The 21,194-nt window shown below is 42.1% G+C and overlaps 1 protein-coding gene across 1 annotated transcript; it reads right to left on the reverse strand.

Moving 5' to 3' along the window:
* Positions 1 to 6,983: 6,983 nt before the first annotated feature.
* Positions 6,984 to 15,273, reverse strand: GJA8 (gap junction protein alpha 8). The gene has a single exon (XM_085621184.1). It carries the CDS (start codon positions 15,266 to 15,268, stop codon positions 13,694 to 13,696), a length of 1,575 nt encoding a protein of 524 aa, XP_085477310.1. The 5' UTR covers positions 15,269 to 15,273; the 3' UTR covers positions 6,984 to 13,693.
* Between the last annotated feature and the right edge of the window lie 5,921 nt (positions 15,274 to 21,194).

A 21,194-nucleotide genomic window follows, 5' to 3' on the forward strand; every position in this document is an offset into this window, starting at 1 on the left:
CTCTTTTAAGTATGGTGTCTTCAGGATCTCCTTGCTTATGCTTAGCGTCGGAAACCCAATGGGTAGCCGTGCGCTCTACAGATGGCAATTAATAATAATAGACACATCTACTGGCCCTAATGTAGTGCACTGAGCATAACGTTTGTCATCTCATCAGCATCTCTGAGCCCTAGTTCAAAATAGTTTGGATGCATAAATGAATGACGGCTGTGGCTCTTCAAGCGCTGTAACTTTTACCTTTCAAGGTTTCTGTTCACTCCCAGTACTGGTCCACTGCCCTACCACCTGCCATTGGCATCAGTCTGGTAGAAAACAGCAGCACAGAAGAAACTCCTGAGTCTAAGGCGAGTGAATATTATCGCAGTCTACTGGTGATGATGTCTGGGATGGGATCGGGGTGGCTGTTACCCTGCTACTTATCACCAGACTGTTACCAGCAACAGGAGTGTGCACTGTGGTGTAGAACTGGCAAGGTGCCTTGGAAGCACCAGATTTGCCAAGCCCATCCACTCTTGTGACTCCTCCAGCCCTACTCTAAAATGGTGCCTAGGTCTGCTGGCAGACCATTAGCATAAAATGAGCGGTCAGGCAACCCCCATATTTCTCTCTTTATCACACAGATTTCTCTGACAGCTGATGAAGTGAGACCCCTCTTACTCTGTATCCCAGTACCACTGCACCGGCTGCATCATTGATGGCTACGCCCCTGCCTTATACTCTCCATAACCAAGTGGAGAGTCAGGCTCACACTAGAAACTATAAATTATTGAAATAGGTCATGAGAGCTCCTTAACAGCCACTTGTACATCCTACAGTTTTCTGCAACGTCTTCAAATACATTTTGCTCTGAAATGTGCAAGTTGTCCACATTATTTCAACATTTTATCAGGAGAACATGTTCACTAATAGCAGAGAGGCCCTTTTCCTTGCTTGCTTTAGGGCCAACAGCATTCTTTCTACAAGCCTGCTTGACCATACTGTAAATAAATTAATTCTTGATCTACGTACCTAAGGATAAACCTCCCTCAAGCCAGTTCAACATCATGAAGGAAAAATGGCAATTTTATTTACACTGTAGCAGAGCTGAATAGTAAAGACGGGGCCAGAGATCTCCATGTGTCCCCAATCCTGCTGGCAATACTAAGTGGTAACTCTTCACTTCTACTCTTCAAAGACCAATGTGGCCATTTGAAGAGTGGGAGAACAGCTTGGACATGTGCAACACTCCTTTTCCTCCTCATTGAGGCACAATTGGTGAAGTGGTTTCATTAGGGGCGGGTTGGGGGGAACGGACTAATTTCAAAACTTGCATATAACTTTCCAAGGAGCTTACTGGCATAACACAAAATTATGCCCCCACCACAACTGCAGAATGTGTCCCCCCTTATCTAACATATATATATTGGCCTTGGGCTGAATGGGACCTTTTTGAAGGGTTGGTGGCGACTGGAGTGTTGGGTGCCTCCCTGTGCCGCAGTTGCTGCTGGGGCCTGCATTACACATCAGTCGGAGCTGGTGTGAGCCCACCAAAGCTCTTTATAATGCTTACATACAAACTGCACAGCTAAGGGTGGTAGATATGTGTTCCTATCTAATTTGCACAATGACATTAAGTAAGTAAATTAGCTTTATTGTATGATTACCTAAAATCATTTACAAATACAATATGTATTACATCATAAAACATACATCTGATAATAAAAGATCTATAAAATTGTTTAAATGTGTGTCACCCATATAACATTTTTGAACGTCTGAAAGTGCAGCAGCAAAATGATATGGGTGCAGCAGTTAGCTCTGGTTTTTTTTATGTAGTAAATTCAGAAAGGCATCCCCAGGCAAAGCTGAAAGGCATAGGTACGTGAGTATGCGATGTTGTTTCATGCAAGCATGCATATAATTATTGTATGAGTAAGCAGGCATATGATATTAATTAAAAACAGTGCTCCTCCCATAATAAAATATGAAATGTTAAAGAATGAACAGTGGTACAGGTGAACAGTGTATAGAATCATATGGTGCCAGTGTTACTACCGCAATAGGTGATAAGCAGCTTATGTTTTTTTGACTTTCGTCATCGATTCTTGCATTGTTCGTAGAGTCCTTCCAGCTGTCGCATAGAACTTGCCAATTTGTGCAAGGTCCATCTGCACCGTGGTAGTGTAGATGAACATTAGGGCTTCCTTGCATGATCTTACGCCGTTTTGAAGGAACATTGTTCTTAATTATAGTCGCCTCTGGCCCAGCAAGGCTGGGCAACAACAAGTAGTATGCTCAGCTGATTCTGTGTGGTATTCGCACAAGCAACAAACTCTGCTTTTTGCCTGTGTGTTTTTTCCAGTGGCCCCTATAGTCCCATATTGGTAATGTTAGGAGCCTGGTTCTCAGAACATTCTGTAGGGCTTGCCTTCCTAATTCTGCCTTCAGATATGGTTGACATGAAGTGGTTTTGTGTGAGTAGATGAGACCCTCTGCGCCAGGGATGTGTCTAATCTGTTCGAGATCCTGTTTCCTTGAGATGTGCTTGCCCTGTTTCTTAACAGGTTTTTTAGGCTGGCCATTTTTAAGGGTGTATCAGTTAAAAGGTTTATTGGCAGGCCTAATGACATGCTCCCAAAAGGTATCTCTGAAGGTGGTAAATTCAATAGAAGAAAACATGCACTGATCACATTCTCGACATTTATATCACAGCCTGGGTGCCGTCACAGTAATTTAAGTGCTCTCTGAAGACGTCTGTGATACCTGAAGGTCGCATGTTGGAATCTTGAGAAACCCAGCTCTGCCCAGCATCCTTCCGTGTGTTACGTATCAATGGGGTTACCCGAAATGTTACCAGACCCGGGTTAGAATTACAGTACAATGAACCATTGGTCACAGTAGCAGCATTTTTCAAAACAAAAGAAATGGAAAATAGCATTCACAATACCATTGTAACTTAGTCAGCATTGAATGCAATTTATTTACAAAACAAATATTCACTTTGGTATTGACAACACAGTTGCTCTTTCATTTAGTTTCAATTCAAGTATTTTTGGTGCTCAGGTGTTGGGAAAGGACAGAAAGAGATGTTTTGAGATAGGGGTGAGTAAGTGAGGGTGTTGGACAAGGGAAAGGTGTTGTGACATATACATCCAACTCACATAATAGGACCAATCCGGCCTAACATAGGTCCATTGTTCCTATGATACCACATAGCATTCTATTGTCACTGATACTAAATCTCAGTCATCGGGGCTTGTGAAGAAGTAGTGGTCAAACGTTTCGACCTCTTTGAGAATCAATGGTGAATCAAGCCTTAGCGTAGGGTCTTCATCAGGACTGTGTGGATAGAGAGCAGCTAATCTTTCAGCTAGCGCATGAAGTTCGACTGGGCAGTCAATAGGAAGGGGCTTCACTGAGCTCTAAATGAGGTGAGAAGGATGGCCAAGCGTGCACATACGGGCCTCAATGTTCAGATGTGGGTCAACAAGATCTTGCACATTGAAAAGATCAATCTTAATCTCCAACCTTGCGGCTCCGACTCACAGCATCCTTCCGAGGCTGGTATATCAATTACTATTATGTTGCTTATTGAAACAAACACCTACTTTCAACAGTGGGTGAAAATAGAACAATTAATTTGTTTATAAAAAAAGTTATTACATTACGAATTTGAAAAATGTTGGGTATTGCAGTCGGTTTTATGCTTGATCGGGTTTTGTTTTTGAGCCAGATACAGGGCAATTGTACTTCAAAGTTAAGATCATCTAAATCAGAGTAGTGATCAATCACTAAATCAGAAGGACTGCTTCAAGGAGAAAGTTGATGAGTGTCTGAGTTATTAATGGAAGGTGATGGCCGGGTGAAATACGGCATACACAAACCTAATGTCAGTAGTAACAATAACCAGAACAGTATAATCAATTATATTAATGAGAACAAAAGTTGGGTGCTTCAGAGTGAAGGAAACCACCAAATTGTCTTCAAAGAGGACAAAGTCCATACAGAAGAAGTTAACCCCCGTGTACTCCACCACAAAGAAATGTCCTGTGCTTGTGTAGTGCAATTCTTTGTCAATATTTAGACCTTCTATAGCTGCATTGAATTTCATCATCCAAAGTTCTTTGTTTCTTCCAAGTTTCTCCTTTGAAGTCTTCTGGTACAGTTACTAAACCAAAAAATAGAAAGTTTCCATGAGCGCCATGTGTACTAAATTTAAGAATATGCATTGCTATAGGATATTTTGAATCTCCCTCTTTGACTGCTCCTGAAATGTTCAGAGATTCTGTTTCACAAAGGTCTAACAGTGCTACCAAAATATATTTTGTGACATTTACAAATTAAGACATATATCACAAAATTGGTATTACAATAAATATTGCTCCTAATCTCATGGGTTGGACAGTTACTGTAGAAAAAGGATTTCATTTTATCTTTTGCTAGTCTACAAACAGCACAGTGACCACATTTATTTAAAACCTTTGTAGTTGAGGACCACCAAGACTTGAAAGGCAGTTACAGGTTTTGGCAAATCTAGTTGCCCACTCGCTATGGCTATTCAGATTTTATCAGGGTGAGCTATTTTTAGGGTCTACTGGCCCTTCTGGCGAGCTGACAAGGTACAGGTGTTCTATTCACTCAGAAAGTGAATGAGCAATAAAGATGGCTTGAAATCTTGTTTTTACCTTGTTACATGTGTTCTGTGTTCAGACAGAGGTCGAATGTCAGTAAAGTGAACTGTCTGACAATCATGCTGTACAAAGAGTAGGAAAAAAGGCTGTAGTGTGTCAGGTATTTTCTGACACAACATTTAAATCACTTGTAAAGGAACTGTAAAGATATTTCAAACTAGTTTTCAGTAGTTATGAAAGCACATTTTTTTGTAATTCTGTGTGATGGAAAAATGATTTATTAGGATGAAAACACGTCAAAATCCCTCACTTGGTGATGTGCAAATGATTAACATTTTTGTGAAACACAGATTATTATTTATACGCCATATAGTATTATCACATTTTATTGGGAAGATCTGTGGCCATTTTAATGGAAAATGTGATGTTTGTAAATGAAAGTGAGCTACCACATCATGCTTTGGTAATACAATTATTAAAAGTGAGTTTTTAAACATGTACCGGGAAACATCCCTGCCCTGGCCCTGATGACAATGCTAATATTGAACTAAGAGGCAAGTTAGTGTTTATGTGCACCCTGTATGTGGGTTACATTCTTATTATACATGGAGCAAATGTTTAGTCTAATAAATCAAACAAAAGAGTTTTTTGTACAGCAGAAATGCTGAACCTGCTTATTTGAAGATCCTCTCATATGTGATAATAAAGAAAAAAGGCGGCTCTGTAAATTAAAATACTTGCCTAGGATCACACAATTTGAGACTAGTTTACAGGTGAAGTACATTAGTTATGTTGAGTAGATCATTCAATTCATTAGACCTGTAGGTCTGGTAATATTTTCATGATTATTTTCGAGGCCTGAGTAAACTTATTAAGATCCTCAACAAACACTGGCATCTTTTGACGGAAGATACAGTTAATAGAGAACATATCAGTCCGCCCCTAGCATTACTTATTGTAAGGGACGTACAGTAGGAAACATCATTAGTCCTAGTTGTCCTGGACCTACAAATATTGTGCCTTGGTGATCCTCAATTACGAAAGATTTTTATAAATGTGGTCACTGTGGTGTTTGTAGACTAGCAAAAGATAAGGCGATATCCTTTTGCTACAATAACACTCCAAGCTACGAGATTAAGAGCAATATTAATTGTGGTACTAATTTTGTGATGTATGTCTTCATTTGGAAATGTCACAAAATGTATGTTGGTAGCACTATTAGACCCTTGCGAAACAGAATCTCTAAATATTTCAGAGCAGTCAAACGGGGTTTTGAAATATTCTATAGCAATGCTTAGTCCTGAATTAGTACACAGGATGCTCATCAAAACATTCTATTTCATGCTTTAGAAACAGTACAGGAAAAGTTCAGAGGATGTAATCGAGAAGTGAAACAGAGATGAAAAGAAGCACTTTGAATCATGAAATTGAATGCGGTTGAAGGTCTAAATGTTGACCATGAATTGCACTCCACAAGACAGACTTTTGTGCGGTGAAGTGCTCAGTAATAACTTCTTCTGTAGTGACTGCATTAATTAGTAATGCACTCCATATGGACCAAATAATTGACAAAACTAAGCTTCAGATTTAGCAAGTGTTTTATGGAACAAACATATCAATGTGTCTTGAATGGACCTCTATTATAGGGAGAGCCAGAATGTCACCACAAATGACTACCGTATGTCACATATTGGCACCAATATATCACAATGAATCCCTTTGCCCTAGGGCTATATGGCAACCACCCACTTCACTCTCATGACAGCATATTTGAACTCCCTCATATAGTGTGATACATTCCCCTTTGCACATTGTATTTGGTGACATAAAATAGGCCCAAACTTTAAAATCATCTGTTCCGATTCTAAAGATTCTAAGGTTTTCTTTGTTGAGATTTTAGCTCGCTGGTGCATGGCTTAAATTACAAAGCCTGGGCAATAGAGCACATTTTTTATTTCGCTTGTTAATTGGCGTTCCCACCTTGATAGGCAAATTGTGACCCAAAGAGAGAGAAGGACATTTCCAGGATCCAAATGTGAAGTCAATTGATGGAGTTGTGCTTGATCCCAGGTCTATTAGGTGCGGACCACATCCTCTGGTAGTCATTTCTGGTGCTGAGGTCAGCACACCTACATCCATGTTTGTAAGAAGCTGATATATAACCCCAAAACACAGAGTTATCAGACCTTGTCATGAACAGAGCACAGAACACGTTATGCTGTTTCAGAAACAGTGGCTTTATTAATTAACATTGTCACACAGAAAGGTAACCAATTCGTAAAAAGTCACATACCCACCACGGAGATACCCCTCTCATTGTTTTTATACCACAACCTCAATATGGGAAATTCTGTCTATTGTGGTACACCGATGTCTGAAAACTGATGCTTTGATGAGTACTCTCGAACCCCTATGCCATCCCTTTAGATTGAGCCCACCAGTGTTGTGCTCTCCACCTTTTACTCATCCCCAAAAGACTCCAAAGAGAGTCAACTGAAGGGTGATCAACAACAGGCAACTTTTATTTTATTTTGTCACACAAAGTATATATATATATTTATATTGGCATTATAAAATATTATGAAACATATATCTATTTAAAAAACACAGGATTGTGAGGAGATTTTTTTTATGTCGAGCGTTTTTATGTAGCTCAAAATGTCAGAAGGTATCCCTGAGCAGTGTGAAACACTCAGCGGATTCCAAGTCCTGCAGAAGTTCTCTGTACCACACCAAGCACCCTGAGCCTAATCCGTTTTTGAGGCAGAAAGTATGTTTAACTACAACCAAAGGCACTTCATAGAAGATAATCTGTTAGTAAAATCTGTAGCAATAGAAAAATAAACAGTATACTCAAAGTTAAGTTTCTGAAAAAAATCCCTATTGGTTAGCCTATAAGAAAAAGCTTTACTAAGCTCTACCTGCTGATAAAAGATTTGGATGAAGCGTTTGCTCAGTAGGTACAAGTGAAATAAAAAGACACATAAACTTGCACTAGAAAGAATCATTTGAGGGCAAGCAGTATGTGCTCATAATCTGATTTTTGCTTGCCTTTTCACTTGCTCTAGCTTTCACTGCCTTAACATTCATATAAGTAGGTGGATTAGAACATACCTTGAGACCCTGAATCATATCCAAGAAATTGCACACACCACAGAAGCTCTGCAGTGCTGGCGGGGAAAAAAGAATTTCACTAACTACTTGATTAGCTCTCCACCGCCTCACATACCCAACCATAATGTTTTCCCAGTGGTGCTAAATTGACATGGGACATATTTTGTTTGCATTTACGCTCTATATTTTACATCGTAGCCATGATGTCTAACGTGACCCAGACACCTTGGTTGAGCTGCAAGGGCAGTGTAGAACTGAAAGAGCCTGGTATTTGGCATGTCAATGGTGTTAGTAATTGGTATCCTGCCTAGCCTAGCCCTCCTTTGGGAAATATGAAACTGTCAAGTGATGATCAAGTGGTGGCCTTCACAACAATTCACAAGGTGCAATCTCTTTTAGGTTTCCCCTTTAGCTCACAAACACACCAATGATGAACGTACATCTCATTGATGATTTATATTCTTGTTTCCCATGAATGCCTTTTCCTTGTGTATGATGCTAACATCTCTTGATATTTTGAACTGAAAACAAAACATGTTTTACTGCTTCAGAGAGATTTCCTGGAAGTCAAGAACCACAAAAATTGAATAAGGTACATATGGATTTCCATCTCTAATGAACCATCACTTCTTAGAACCTTTATGTTTGGATTACCATCTAATGGAAGGTAGGAATCAGCACTGTCAACATTATTCTTACATTGAATTAATATCGGCTAAAGTATGACATACTAATGCCAACTAATCGCAATCTGTGTAACTGAGGCAGACGACAAACCATGCCTTGATCGCTGGAAATATGAGCTCCCAAACTGAAATCATTGGGAACCCTGCTAACCCAACACATTGTCTTTCTGCATTAGTCAACTCTCCTTGAGGTTGAAGTAGGACAGTTTATGGGATGTGTCCTCTTACTGGGGATTTGTAGGGTGCATTTAGTTCTACCCAGATTCATCAAATATAAAGCAAACAGTTGATCAATATATCCTTGAAAACACGATTGTCTGTTAGTGCCTTGATATGGTTCGATTCAAAAACTTTATTCGGCACAAGGCCATAAAAGAATAAATATCATACATACACATTATTGAAATGAATAAAACATCACTTTTTGTCTGTGCCATAGTATTCATGACTATTATACATATCTACATACCAATCCACTGCTCTACTAGATGAAGAGCTATATAAAACACTTCCGGCCAGGGGCATGATGCAGGCCCTTGAAGCTGCAGCAAGCCTCCCACAAGCAAAAGGTCTAATCTAGCCTAAAGTCTTTATATATCTGTAAGTCTTCCAGACTAGGTGAAATTTGGGAATCGCTCACAAAATTGTTTGTGAGTTCCATTATTTTGTCTTGTAGCAGTTGTCCGACTGAATGCACTGTAAACATCACCACAATTCACCTTGGAATAGAACCTCAAGCATGTTTGCTTCATGGATTGACAATGTTTAAGGGGCCTTTCTCTGACGATGTAGAAACTGCAATATATTTTGATATGTCTTTTGATGACTTACTCACACTTTTGAATTTCTTGCCCACATCAACCCTTGCAACTTTAAGACATCTTCTCAACTATATCAGTTCCATGCATATAGTGGATTGGTTGACAGTTCATAGGTCTTGGTTTGCCTGCCTCAGCAATTCTTTCGATCTTTAAAATCCAGTCTCACGATGGACTGCAGGAGCAGGTTCCTCTTCAAAGGTGCTATTTACTGGCAAGCCTTTATGTGTTTCTTTCATGTCTTTTATGTTATTGACCTATTACACCATTGATCAACTTTAGGGCATTTTTGTGGTGCCACACACACAATAAAATGCTATATGGTTGTACTTTACAAAGGTATGCACACCCAATCCATGTTGCATTTAGGAGTCAACATTGATGAAGTTCAGTCTCCTTGGTGCTAGATTAAATCTTGGTGGTCTTTTCAAAGAACTCTAGGGAGTCTTTGCATTTCACTTGTGATTTGCAGCTTTGTTAAAATTTGCACCAAAAGCCTATAAGTAGGTTCAGGCACAAAGGACCAGGGCTTTATTTACGCTATGGTACAAATCAGGTCATAATTTGCTTGAATGAAGTCAATAGCATTAATTATAGTCCTCTTTATAGGTTATGTTAATCTCAAATGTACAATTTCTTTATTTTTTAGAGGGTTTAAAAGATATTTACTCAGGCTTTTAATTTACACAGAATGGCTGTATAAATACGACAACAGGGGGACAGTCCATCTAAAAGGTGGTTTCTCTGACTTAGAGAGATTAATATAAATCTAGGCTAAACAAAAATAAAACATTTCAGATCACTATCTCTAGAGATACTTACAAAGGAGTATGGCTATTAGATTGCAGGCAGTTTATTTGCAAAGCAGGCACCCAACCTGATCTGTGGGAAAAGCCAGTTTCTTAACGAGGATATATCACACATCTAGCCATACCTAGACAAATGGTTAACCAATATATTAATGCCATTACACACAGAAGACTCTATATTGTTGGATTCTAGTTGCAAACTTGTTTCCTGTCTTCGGAAAGTGCAGTACATGGAGGATATCCATTCCACTAACTATTCAATTGACCTGTCTCACAATTAAGGATTCTCTAAGTTAAATGTAGTTTATACTTCAGGTCCACAAAGCTCAAATATTTTGCCATTCTTGCATATCCTATTACTGCACATTTTGATAGACGCATAAGTTACAAGCCACACCTCTACAAATCGTTCCCAATATGCCTACAATCTGCAACAAATTCCTGTTTCTCACTTGCCCTTTTACAAAGATCTTTTACACACACATTCTTACAATTTGATCATAGACAAAGAAACTGCAAGGTGCCCATCCCAATACGTTGATCAAAGGCAAAGAGCTGCATCCCACAAAATCCTAGGCATATGCACACAACCTTCAGCTCCTATATCTCCTGGACATGGCATCTAAAATCACTTCTGATCTCTACCCCTCACATGTCCACATACTGCACATGCAGACGTAGCCTCCACACCAAAGATTCAGAGAGCATGACCTAAACGAAGACACTTCCCAAAAACATTCTGGGCATAGAGAAAATGAAACATGCTTATGTTGAAAACTCTACTGTTGTTCACCAAACGCAAACCGAGGATAACCAACCACAAAACTACGCATACTCACAACCCACAAGGTACAGAATCGCCCAAACTGATGATTTCCAGATTCATCTGCCACCTTAATCTGTGTGTGTGATTTCTTGGCTTCACTCTAAAAATAGAATTTATACATTTGCAAAACTACATATTTGGTGGCTTGTATCCCATGATTCATGGGAAGCTATTAAAATCAGCAAATCTACGATAAAGGCTAACATCTAAACCGAAGCAAAGAATCCAGCTGAATCCTTACTGGTGGCACATCTAGGTATCCACTACTTTCAATACGTTCATAGACCAGAGTTTCTAGAGCATTGCCTATGTTGATGATCTTGAACAATTATATCAAGTAAGATAATATAGGAGAGTGACAAAGACTGCCAAATCACCGTAACAAGACTATAACATTTTAAGGGCAGATTTGTTGTTAGTATATCCATGTGCACAAAATAAGCGCCCACGTAGAAGAATGGAGTATGAATGAGCAGGGATGCAGAACTTGAAGGTCTTTGCATGAGTGTTCTAGTATGTCATGTTATGCCTTTTTCAACTTAGTTTCTGAAACCGTGTGGCATATGTTCACATGTGCCATTTCATAGCATCGATATAGGATGCCAGACTTATCAGAATAAAACAGAGCTGGAGGCTGGACAGTTTAGATGACATGAGTTTAGGCACCTAAATATTGATTACCTTCCGAATTCTGAAAGTTAATTTTATTTACCTATTACTTTATTCACTAAATTGTCCTATAGTCTGGTCTCTTGAATCATGAGGGTTTATCCTCTGAATCATTTTATTTTTCAATGCACCTGTCTTTATTATATATGGTGAGAGCTTACAATATCGAAAACTCTTCTATCTCAACGGGATTTATTCAGCATCTTGCAGGTTTGGAATAATGCACTGATTTCAAAATGAATCACCGACAATTTCTAAGTCATTAGAAAAGTCAAACTCAGAAGCCGAGCTTTCAATTTCATTGCATTTTAAAGGGAGGTAGGATAAGGAAAGATATGAGTGACAGCGTGTATAAAGTTTGACATATATTTGCGAGATGCTTTATAGGATGGCTGGACACATGATAGGAAATATTTAGGTACTACATGTCAGTTGCAAGCCTAAGGAAGGAAGCACTCAGACAGCAGAACCTTGATGCATGGAAATGCTTGAATGAATCTCAACCATGAGCAATTACTCAGGGCGGGCCACATTCCTTCATTTTTAGCTCATTAGCTCTACATTGAGCATATGCAAATCCCAGGGACCAAACATGTCTGGGATTGCTTGTATCCCTGAGAGGATGTGACCTAGCAGTCTGGACAAGACTGCTCCTTTTGGAATAGGCAAGATTGTGGTTGGTCCCTATCTGTTATTACACATGAACTAGAAAAAGTCGGGAATGAAACACCATCCGAAGGACCCCCCTGTTTCAGGGAAAATCATACATATTCATTCATCAGTTTTATGCTATCCATGTAACCCACCACTTGACGCATACTGCACTTTACGGATAAAGCTTAATTTGAGCTTTCATATGAAGTCCTCCCATCACTTCATAGCATCCTCCTCCTGCATTGCTGATAATGGTGACTTAGAGATCTTGATTCCTAATACACATGTTTTTCTAAACTGTTTTGTTGCGAGGTTAAAGCTGGACAAACGAATAAAGAGTAATTCACATACTTCCACCATTGGCTGATTGCACACCCTGGAGAATGTTACATAAACCAGCCTTCATGTTGCCTTCGCTTTTTGGCACACACAACAGGGCTCACTCAGGTGCTACTTTTCTAGGTGCAAGGGAAGGGCTCAGGGAGCAAGTGAGGGATATCTTTACTGACTTGTCTCCTATTCTTCTCTTTTTAAGCACATGAACGCTGCAAATGTTGAATAGGATTTGCGATGAAAGGTTGAGAAGTTGGAACCGTTCTACCACACCATACAGAGTGGTCCAAAGCTTGGTTAAATTCTGGTACTGGAATAAAAAGTGCTGATGTTGGTGCACAGCTCCAGAGGATCAGACATGAATGGGGGCCATATTGTTAAAAAATATAGATTTGTGACTCTGTACCAGTGTCATACCTTACGCACCCAGAAACGAAGACATTGTCTGGACATCCACCGTGCACTGCAAGCTTTTGGAATTTGTCAACCAAGAAGACTGGGATTATTTCCCAGTTGCATAAGATATTTGATCTTCCTCTGAAAACTGTAATTCTTTCACCATTCCATAAGATAATCAGTTTTCAGTAGATCACTGAAAACTGCCTAAAACTGAAACCAAAACACACGTTTGCCAATTCAGCTGGGATGATCTTGATTTGTAAGCCTGTTTGATATGTTGAATGCTGTTTCGGGGTGCTTTGCTCAGTTTCCAAGGTGCAGTGCCTCTTTTCAAATTGTATTTCAATAACCTACACAGGACAGGAGTTTAAACTACTTTCAAGGTATATGGATAGGGAGATAGAAGAATAATTCCTACTCATCATTTCAACAAAGACATAGCTGGACCCCAATTGATAGGAACCAGGACTTTAGGCGGAACCCACTTCCAGAAAGGAAAGGTGTTTAACTGACAAGTACTTTTATAAAAAAATGTTTTCCAACTTTTTATAATGGCTTACTTTATCCGACATAAGGAATTACATTGTTTGCACATCACAGTATCTATTTGCTCTTTGGAAAGGCACATTATCACTGTAAATATATAAGAACACTTTTTGGACTGCCAAAACTGTACAGCTCCCCAGGAGACAGTGGGCACACGTATCTAGTTAATAGCACCATTCCATCTTTCGTACTCTGTTATGGAAAAACATGGGATTCATTTCTCTCTGCCTCATACAGTCAGATCATCTGACCTGGCCCTGCTACTGGCTTTGCTTAACCTGCTGAGGGATCTTGAGTCAGGCATGAATTCTGCGAGCAATGAGGGCGGCTCGTGGGGTTCCTGCTCAATGCATACTATTTCTGGAAGCGCAGGATCAGGAAAGACATGCATGGAGGGACTATGCTCAAAGGGGTCATGCTCGTATGGCGCATGCTCAGATGGGGTGTGCTCAGATTTTGCATGCTCAGATAGGGCATGTTCCGAAGGAGCATGTTCGGAGGGGGCATGCTCAGAGGGGGAATGCTCAGAAGGGGCATGCACAGACGGTGCCCTGTCTAATGGGGCACGTTCAGAGATGGTATTTACAGATGATGCCCGCTCTGAAAGGGTACGCTCAGAAGGGGCATGCACAGATGGCATCCGCTCTGATGGGGCATGTTCAGAGGGAGCATGCACAGAGGGTGCATGCATAGAAGGGGCACCTTCAGAGTGGGAGCGCAAAGAGGCGGCACGGATGGAGGGGGCAGAGTCAGATGGCGCTCTCTCTTGGGGTTCTGGGCTGTAAATCTTTACTGTCTCGTGGTTATCATGTTGGCCATAGGATGGCAAGCTTTCATCATAGTCTTTGGAGAGGTCTTCTAAGGCTCTTGCGCTGTTCTTCCCTCTATAGCCATTGAAGTGTGGACTAGCAGCCATCCCCACGTCAGCCATAGGATAGAAATGGGATATCACCTTCTCCTCTTCCAATAACCTGTAACCCTTGGATTTAGGGATGGATGAAATGCCAATAGAATGAATAGGCTTCTCCGAAACCTCTCCCAGCAGGTGATGGGTTGGTTGCTCCACCGTTCTCCTGAATGCCAGGTGAATCTTTTTCCAGCCTAAGTGACTGATCTCCACAACATTTAGAAAGAGGGACACCACAGCCACTGCCAACATGAACATGATAAACACAGTTTTCTCAGTCGGCCGGGACACAAAGCAGTCCACAGTGTTTGGGCATGGCCATCGGCTACATTGATACAGAGGCTGGATCCGAAAACCATATAAAAAGTACTGGCCCACCACAAAGCCCACCTCAAAAAGGGTTTTGAAGATAATATGGCAAATGTAGGTTCTCAGAAGGGTTCCTTCCAGCCGAAATTTCTTGGTGCCTTTGGTGCTGGTTTCTTTGGTGGTCCTAATGCTTCCTTGGTCCGGGGCGAGTGGCAAGCGTTCCTCGTTCATCTCCTGCTGCCTGCTCAGCTCAGCTTCTTCCCTCTCTTTCCTCTTCTCCTCCATCCGGACATGGTGCACGGCATGCCCCACGTACACCAGCGAGGGAGTGGAGACGAATATGATCTGCAGCACCCACAGCCGGATGTGGGAGAGAGGGAAGGCTTCATCATAGCAGACGTTCTCACAACCGGGCTGCTGAGTGTTGCACACAAAGTCCGACTGTTCATCTCCCCAGACAAACTCAGCAGCTGTCCCCAAAATGAGGATCCGGAAAATGAAAAGCACAGTGAGCCAGACTCTGCCAATCACAGTGGAGTGCTCATTCACCTCCTCCAAAATATTGCCCAAGAAACTCCAGTCTCCCATGATTCAGAGTCTAGGGGGTAGAACAAAGAGATTCAGCATTAGATGAGAAACACTGGAGAGCCGCCTGCTTTCTACTGCCAGTCACAGATTTTCTCTACCATTCCCTATTCTGATCATTCAGAACTACAGTAAACATTCTCAAATAATTAACAAGCCACCCATGGCGTAACTTCCGTCCAAAATCTGAACCATCTCCCAATAGGGTCATAATCCGCAGAATGTAGGGCGGTGGCTGGGATAATGGTTCAGTCCTCGTTTGACCCCACCTCGCTCTCCTTCAAGTGAGGCAGGGACTCATTGGCCTCAGTAGCACAGTGCACCTCACATTGCTCAGATGGCTATAAATGATCATGTCCTTTAACATTAAGTTAGATTACTTTTAAGCCCTAGCACTTCCGAAGTAGAAACCCCATATCTGTAAGTGCTCTAACACAGACCGTAGAACAACCATCCTAACTCCTTTAGTCGGGATTTGAACTTCTGGAATTATTTCAGGAAGGAACGTGTAATTTACTTAGTCAGCTTTTTCCCTTTTCCTTTTTCCAAAATGATTTTTGTTTTCTCATTTCCGTCCTAACACCTTGTGTAATCTCCTTCTTTGTTAAAGTTCATCCAGTTGTCAGGCATTCTTGTTGAGTACATAATGTTACCCAGTATCACCGCCCAGGTAAACTATTAAATACTTGTGCTACATTTGTAAAATGTGCCCCTGCCCTCTTATCTTGCTGAACTACATAAATGCTTCATATACATTTAAAAATAACTTTTATGGACAAAGGTGCAAGAACTATAGATTCAGACAAGGCAAATGTGCAAACTATCCTTCTGAAAGGAACTCGTTTACAGAGTGAGTGTCTCACGTGGGGACATCCTGTTCTACAGGACACTTTCACTCTTCAGATATTAACAGGGTCTTTCAGACCACTTTCCTTCCAAAATGCAGCATACTCGTACTGGCTGTAACCAAAGGCGACTGGGGCATGACAATAAAGTCACAACAAGGCCACAAGTCGGCACAGAGGTGCTATATGATCATACATTTGTAGTGCCTTTTGGCATGCGTCCTGACTAGGCACTGGAGACAGTGTTAGCACAGGCTAGCTTTAATCTCTGTGCTGGAAACGGTTCATTATCTGTCTGCAGCATTTTTCACAACTGACTAATGTTGACATCCTGCCCTGGCTTTTGAAACCAGTCAACCACACGGAAGAAATGCGGATGAGCGATAGTTCATGGAATTTGATTTTAGAGCAAAGCCATTTTCCATGCTATCACCCCCAACAAATCACATAGGACAACACAGTTCAGAATCAATCTCATTCCGTCCCAGCAACTCATAAATATCCAGGGATTTTTAAATGTTATACACGGTGACCAATAAGGAATCCATTTTGTAAGGCAAAGGCTTTCTTGTAGTGGTGCAATTACCTTTAAATTTGTGGTGTTTTTTCAGAATTTTATATTATATTTAGAATGTGACCTACTTGATCCACCATTATGGTCGATAACCAATGAAAAGTGCATGGAAACTGATTCTCTGCTATTTTATTTTGTCCACCAATATCATCGCTCAACATTGGAAGAGAACAACCGCACCCAACATTCTGTAACAACAAAAAGTTGTCCAACCAGGCAGATAACATTAGCGCTCATGGGGAATGCAATGTCGCCCTAATCCCCTTCGATGTTCTTCATTGTTGACTTTTAACACTGCCGCATGCCTACACACACAACTGCTGGAGTGGAAATCAGTCTACAACACCGGCTATTTTCATAGAAAATTACAATAAAGTCACAATTTTCTTCCAAACTGGTGTTCAGTCCTTCTTTCTCCTATGTTGTACCAAGCTGTCAAATCAAAATACTTCACTCTAACTCCCCACCAAACAAACACAAACCACTGTTGTATGTTTGACTGAACAGCGAGTTAACACCACAAGCCACCAATGTGGGCAACCTGGCAAAAGCAACAAGAAGCAAAGGAAAGCGCAATAGGCAAATAATAAAAAGTGGGCAACTTGCCACGGTGGAAGCTTCGGTGGAGAAGGTGTCCCCTCGCTTGGCACTCGCAGGCAGAAAGTGAACTTTTGTCTCTCCTCTTCCCTGTGGTACCCAAAGTCCCCACCTCGTCGCACGACTGAGCAGCTGTGATTGGATTGGCTCTGATGGCAGGGTTTAAGCGTCCTGCAATATTTAAGCTCCAGACAGACAGCTTTTATGAAGCGAGCCACAACTGGTGACGTGGAGAACAATAGAGGGGGTGAGGGAGAGAGAGGACAGGGTGATGGGGATGTGCAGAGAGCAAAAGAGAGGGTGGAAACTCGTTGGCCACTCATAGCCACGGCAATGTTTGGGCCACAAATCCAATGTATTTGTTACTTTGCTACTCGTGCTGTTAAGTTTGTTTACCTGTAAAGTTTACTCAAACTGGGCTCAGGAATGATTTGAAGAATTGCTAATATCGACTCATGAAAACCAGTGGACGTGTAGTATTACCAATTTCACTTACATTATAAATCATTCTTTTTGGTTTGACTTATAGCATGTCAATATGATTCTCTTGCCACCAATTGTCATCCACTTTTTGAGGCTGTCATAATGCCCTGATTCCAGTAATCGAGGTACACTAACAGTTACCGGTTGTGGTAACCCAAAGTGAGAATTAAATAGGGTATAATATGCAGAAAAGGTATTTTCGCAAGGTTTGCCACATCATTTTTTTTGTTCCCCATTAATTAGTGAAAAGTTAGAAACCTCACACTAATGCACATGATTTCACTTGCAGAGAAGCAGTATTTTTTTTGCAGCAATACTCTATCTTCAAAAATCATGTGAAATCCATGGAAAACAATTTTCCACATATTTCGCACACTTTTTTAAACCCTTCCAATGATTTTTAAATGCAACACACATGAATCTCCTCCATTACCTCACACTGTATTCAGTTTGCCATCATTCTTTATCAACACGATATACCCGAGGCTCTCAATTTACAGACAGGTTTGTACACCTTAAAAGCAAGCATGTGCAAAGTCAGCATGGCTCGCTTTGTCAATGGTGAGTCGGAGACTCGAATGGCTCTGCCAGTAGAGATAATGGTTTCCTATCTTTTCAACCTGGCCACGCACGTTGCGTCGTCAGGTCACAAAAAAAAGGGTGGCCATCTTGAAAGGGTAGGAAACTATGTTCTATGCCAAATACACAGAGAAACATAAGCCTGTGGTGTCAGCTATGTACGGATACACGCGTCCAGTCAAAAAGCATGGTGAAAGAGCTATGCACCATGGGCGGGATAAACACGGAATAGGGAGGAAAGCAGCAACTCCAAAGTAAAACTTTGAAATGGGCATGAAAGGCATACAATGCAAGAGCCTAAAGTACATAGGAAAGTGAGGGATAAGGTGCAAAAAATATGGGTCCCATTTACTAACGTTTGCGAGGGCGCTCGCATGATCATCAAGACTAGCACAGTGCTAAATGGTAGAATGATAAGTAAACATGCTAGCTTTTGACTTGCATTGCGCAAGTGTGCATGCAAAACTTTAGTAAATGTGTGCCTACGTTTTGAAATGATACATCTCACAGAACGAAGAGTTCTGAATATGTACTAACACAGTTGGCCCTTGTAAATGTGGAGCTTTCTCCAGATGGCAGACCTTTCAGCAGCTGTAAGTTTAGTAATGTTTTGGAAACATGGGAGGACCCAGGGTAGGGTCAGTGGTGTGTGTGGCTGCTGAGAATGCCAGAGACTTCTGTAAGTGTGTGAACATTCACAAACGTTTCCAATGACTTTTCCAACATCCAAATACACACCTGTATTTACTTCAGAAAAGGTTGGAGTAAGTGGGTGCAGAGATTGTATTTCTAGACACACCAAAACGATTTCCATGTGCATAAAAAGCGTAATGAAAAAATTAGCAAAAGTGCCTTTGTCCTAACCCTAAACCATCAGATTTTCCACACGAAGGTTCAAAAGAACAGGTGTACGTCCAGAAATTTGGACATTTTGTGAAATTCTCTACTTAGTTATTTGGATTTTTATGAAACCCGGCAGTTGCTTCGTGTAGGCGTGCTAATTTAGTTTCTGTGAAGTAGAACCTAGGTTTCTGATAGGTAGAGTTCTGTATTTAACTAACATTTGTTTAGTTTTTGATGAAAATGTCTTTTGTAGTCATCAATACTTACAGCAAAAGCACAAACAGGGTGAACTATGAATGTTATGACTCCATTTGTTGTCAACAATGACTGACAACATGATTTAATTTTCTGATATTCTGCTGTCTCACCCCTTCTTTAAACATTTGACCCTGTTTTATCATTGAGCTATAGTCAATAAAATTCTAATAAGTTGTTTGTAATAATACGTTAATTCGCACAGTTTTCAGCCATTACTAAGGGGTCGATTCCAATCCCGGGTCGGACAGCTCTCCGAGAGCTGTCCGTAGCCTTACCGTGCGACCGACACGTACCCGTAGCCGGTCCGTCCTGTAGAAGAAGTACGATGCGCATAACTGCCAAAAACACGACCGACACGTAGGCTGTGATTTAAGCTTCATTCTCCGTCCGAGCCGTACCTCCGAACACCGACCCGAGTCGCCCGGAAGCAGTATCCATAGCAGTTTCCACACTGACAAGTACAATGCGTACTTCCTACGCGCCGGACGGGTCGCCATGTACGGCACATCACAGCATCCGGAAAACAAGCATATCAGCTACGATTCGCGCCAGAACTCAATCCACGGCTACGAGACGGACCAGCTTGCAGCGGGTACGAGACGGAGCAACAAGCAGCGTGTACGACACGAACACATCATGAATCCCATTGCGCAGGTCATACCAGTACTCTACATCTATGACCGGATCAGGAACTGACGCCGACGGCGTAGGCGGGAAGTCAGACACCTACCACACAAACAAACGACACGTACCCGCAAAATGGCACACACACACAGGGGATCCACATCCTGGCCACTGACAGCAGGCCACCATAGAGGTTTCATGGCCAGCACCACTAACACCCCCACCCATAGGGCTTATGTTGCCCATCACTACTGTCACCCCTACCCATAGGGCATATGTTGCCCATCACTACTGCCACCCCCACTCATAGGGGACCTGGTGCCCATCACTACTGCCACCCCCAGCCATAGGTGACCTGTTGCCCATAACCCCTGCCACCCCCACTCATAGGGGACCTGGTGCCCATCACTACTGCCACCCCCAGCCATAGGTGACCTGTTGCCCATCACCCCTGCCACCCCCACTCATAGGGGACCTGGTGCCCATCACTACTGCCACCCTCAGCCATAGGGGACCTGCTGCTCAGCACTACTGCCACCCCCACTCATAGGGGACCTGGTGCCCATCACTACTGCCACCATAAGCCATAGGTGACCTGTTGCCCATCACCCCTGCCACCCCCACTCATAGGGGACCTGGTGCCCATCACTACTGCCACCCCCAGCCATAGGGGACCTGGTGCCCAGCACTTCTGCCACCCCCACTCATAGGGCTTATGTTGCCCATCACTACTGCCACCCCCACCCATAGGGGACCTGTTACCCATCGCCCCTGCCAACCACACCCATAGGGGACCTGTTGCCCATCACTACTGTCACCCCAGCCATAGGGCTTATGTTGCCCATCACTACTGCCACCCCCAGCAATAGGGCATATGTTGCCCATCACTACTGCCACCCCCAGCCATAGGTGACCTGTTGCCCATCACCCCTGCCACCCCCACTCATAGGGGACCTGGTGCCCATCACTACTGCCACCACCAGCCATAAGTGACCTGTTGCCCATCACCCCTGCCACACCCACTCATAGGGAACCTGTTGCCCATCACTACTGCCGCCCCAGCCATAGGGGACCTGGTGCCCAGCACTACTACCACCCCCACTCATAGGGGACCTGGTGCCCATCA

The sequence above is a fragment of the Triturus cristatus genome, chromosome 8, assembly GCF_964204655.1.
Source record: "Triturus cristatus chromosome 8, aTriCri1.1, whole genome shotgun sequence".
Classification (NCBI taxonomy): Eukaryota; Metazoa; Chordata; class Amphibia; order Caudata; family Salamandridae; genus Triturus; species Triturus cristatus.

Coding starts and splice junctions, on each gene's coding strand:
- GJA8 (XM_085621184.1), bottom strand. CDS start 15,268: ATGGGAGACTGGAGTTTCTTGGGCAATATTTTGGAGGAGGTGAATGAG.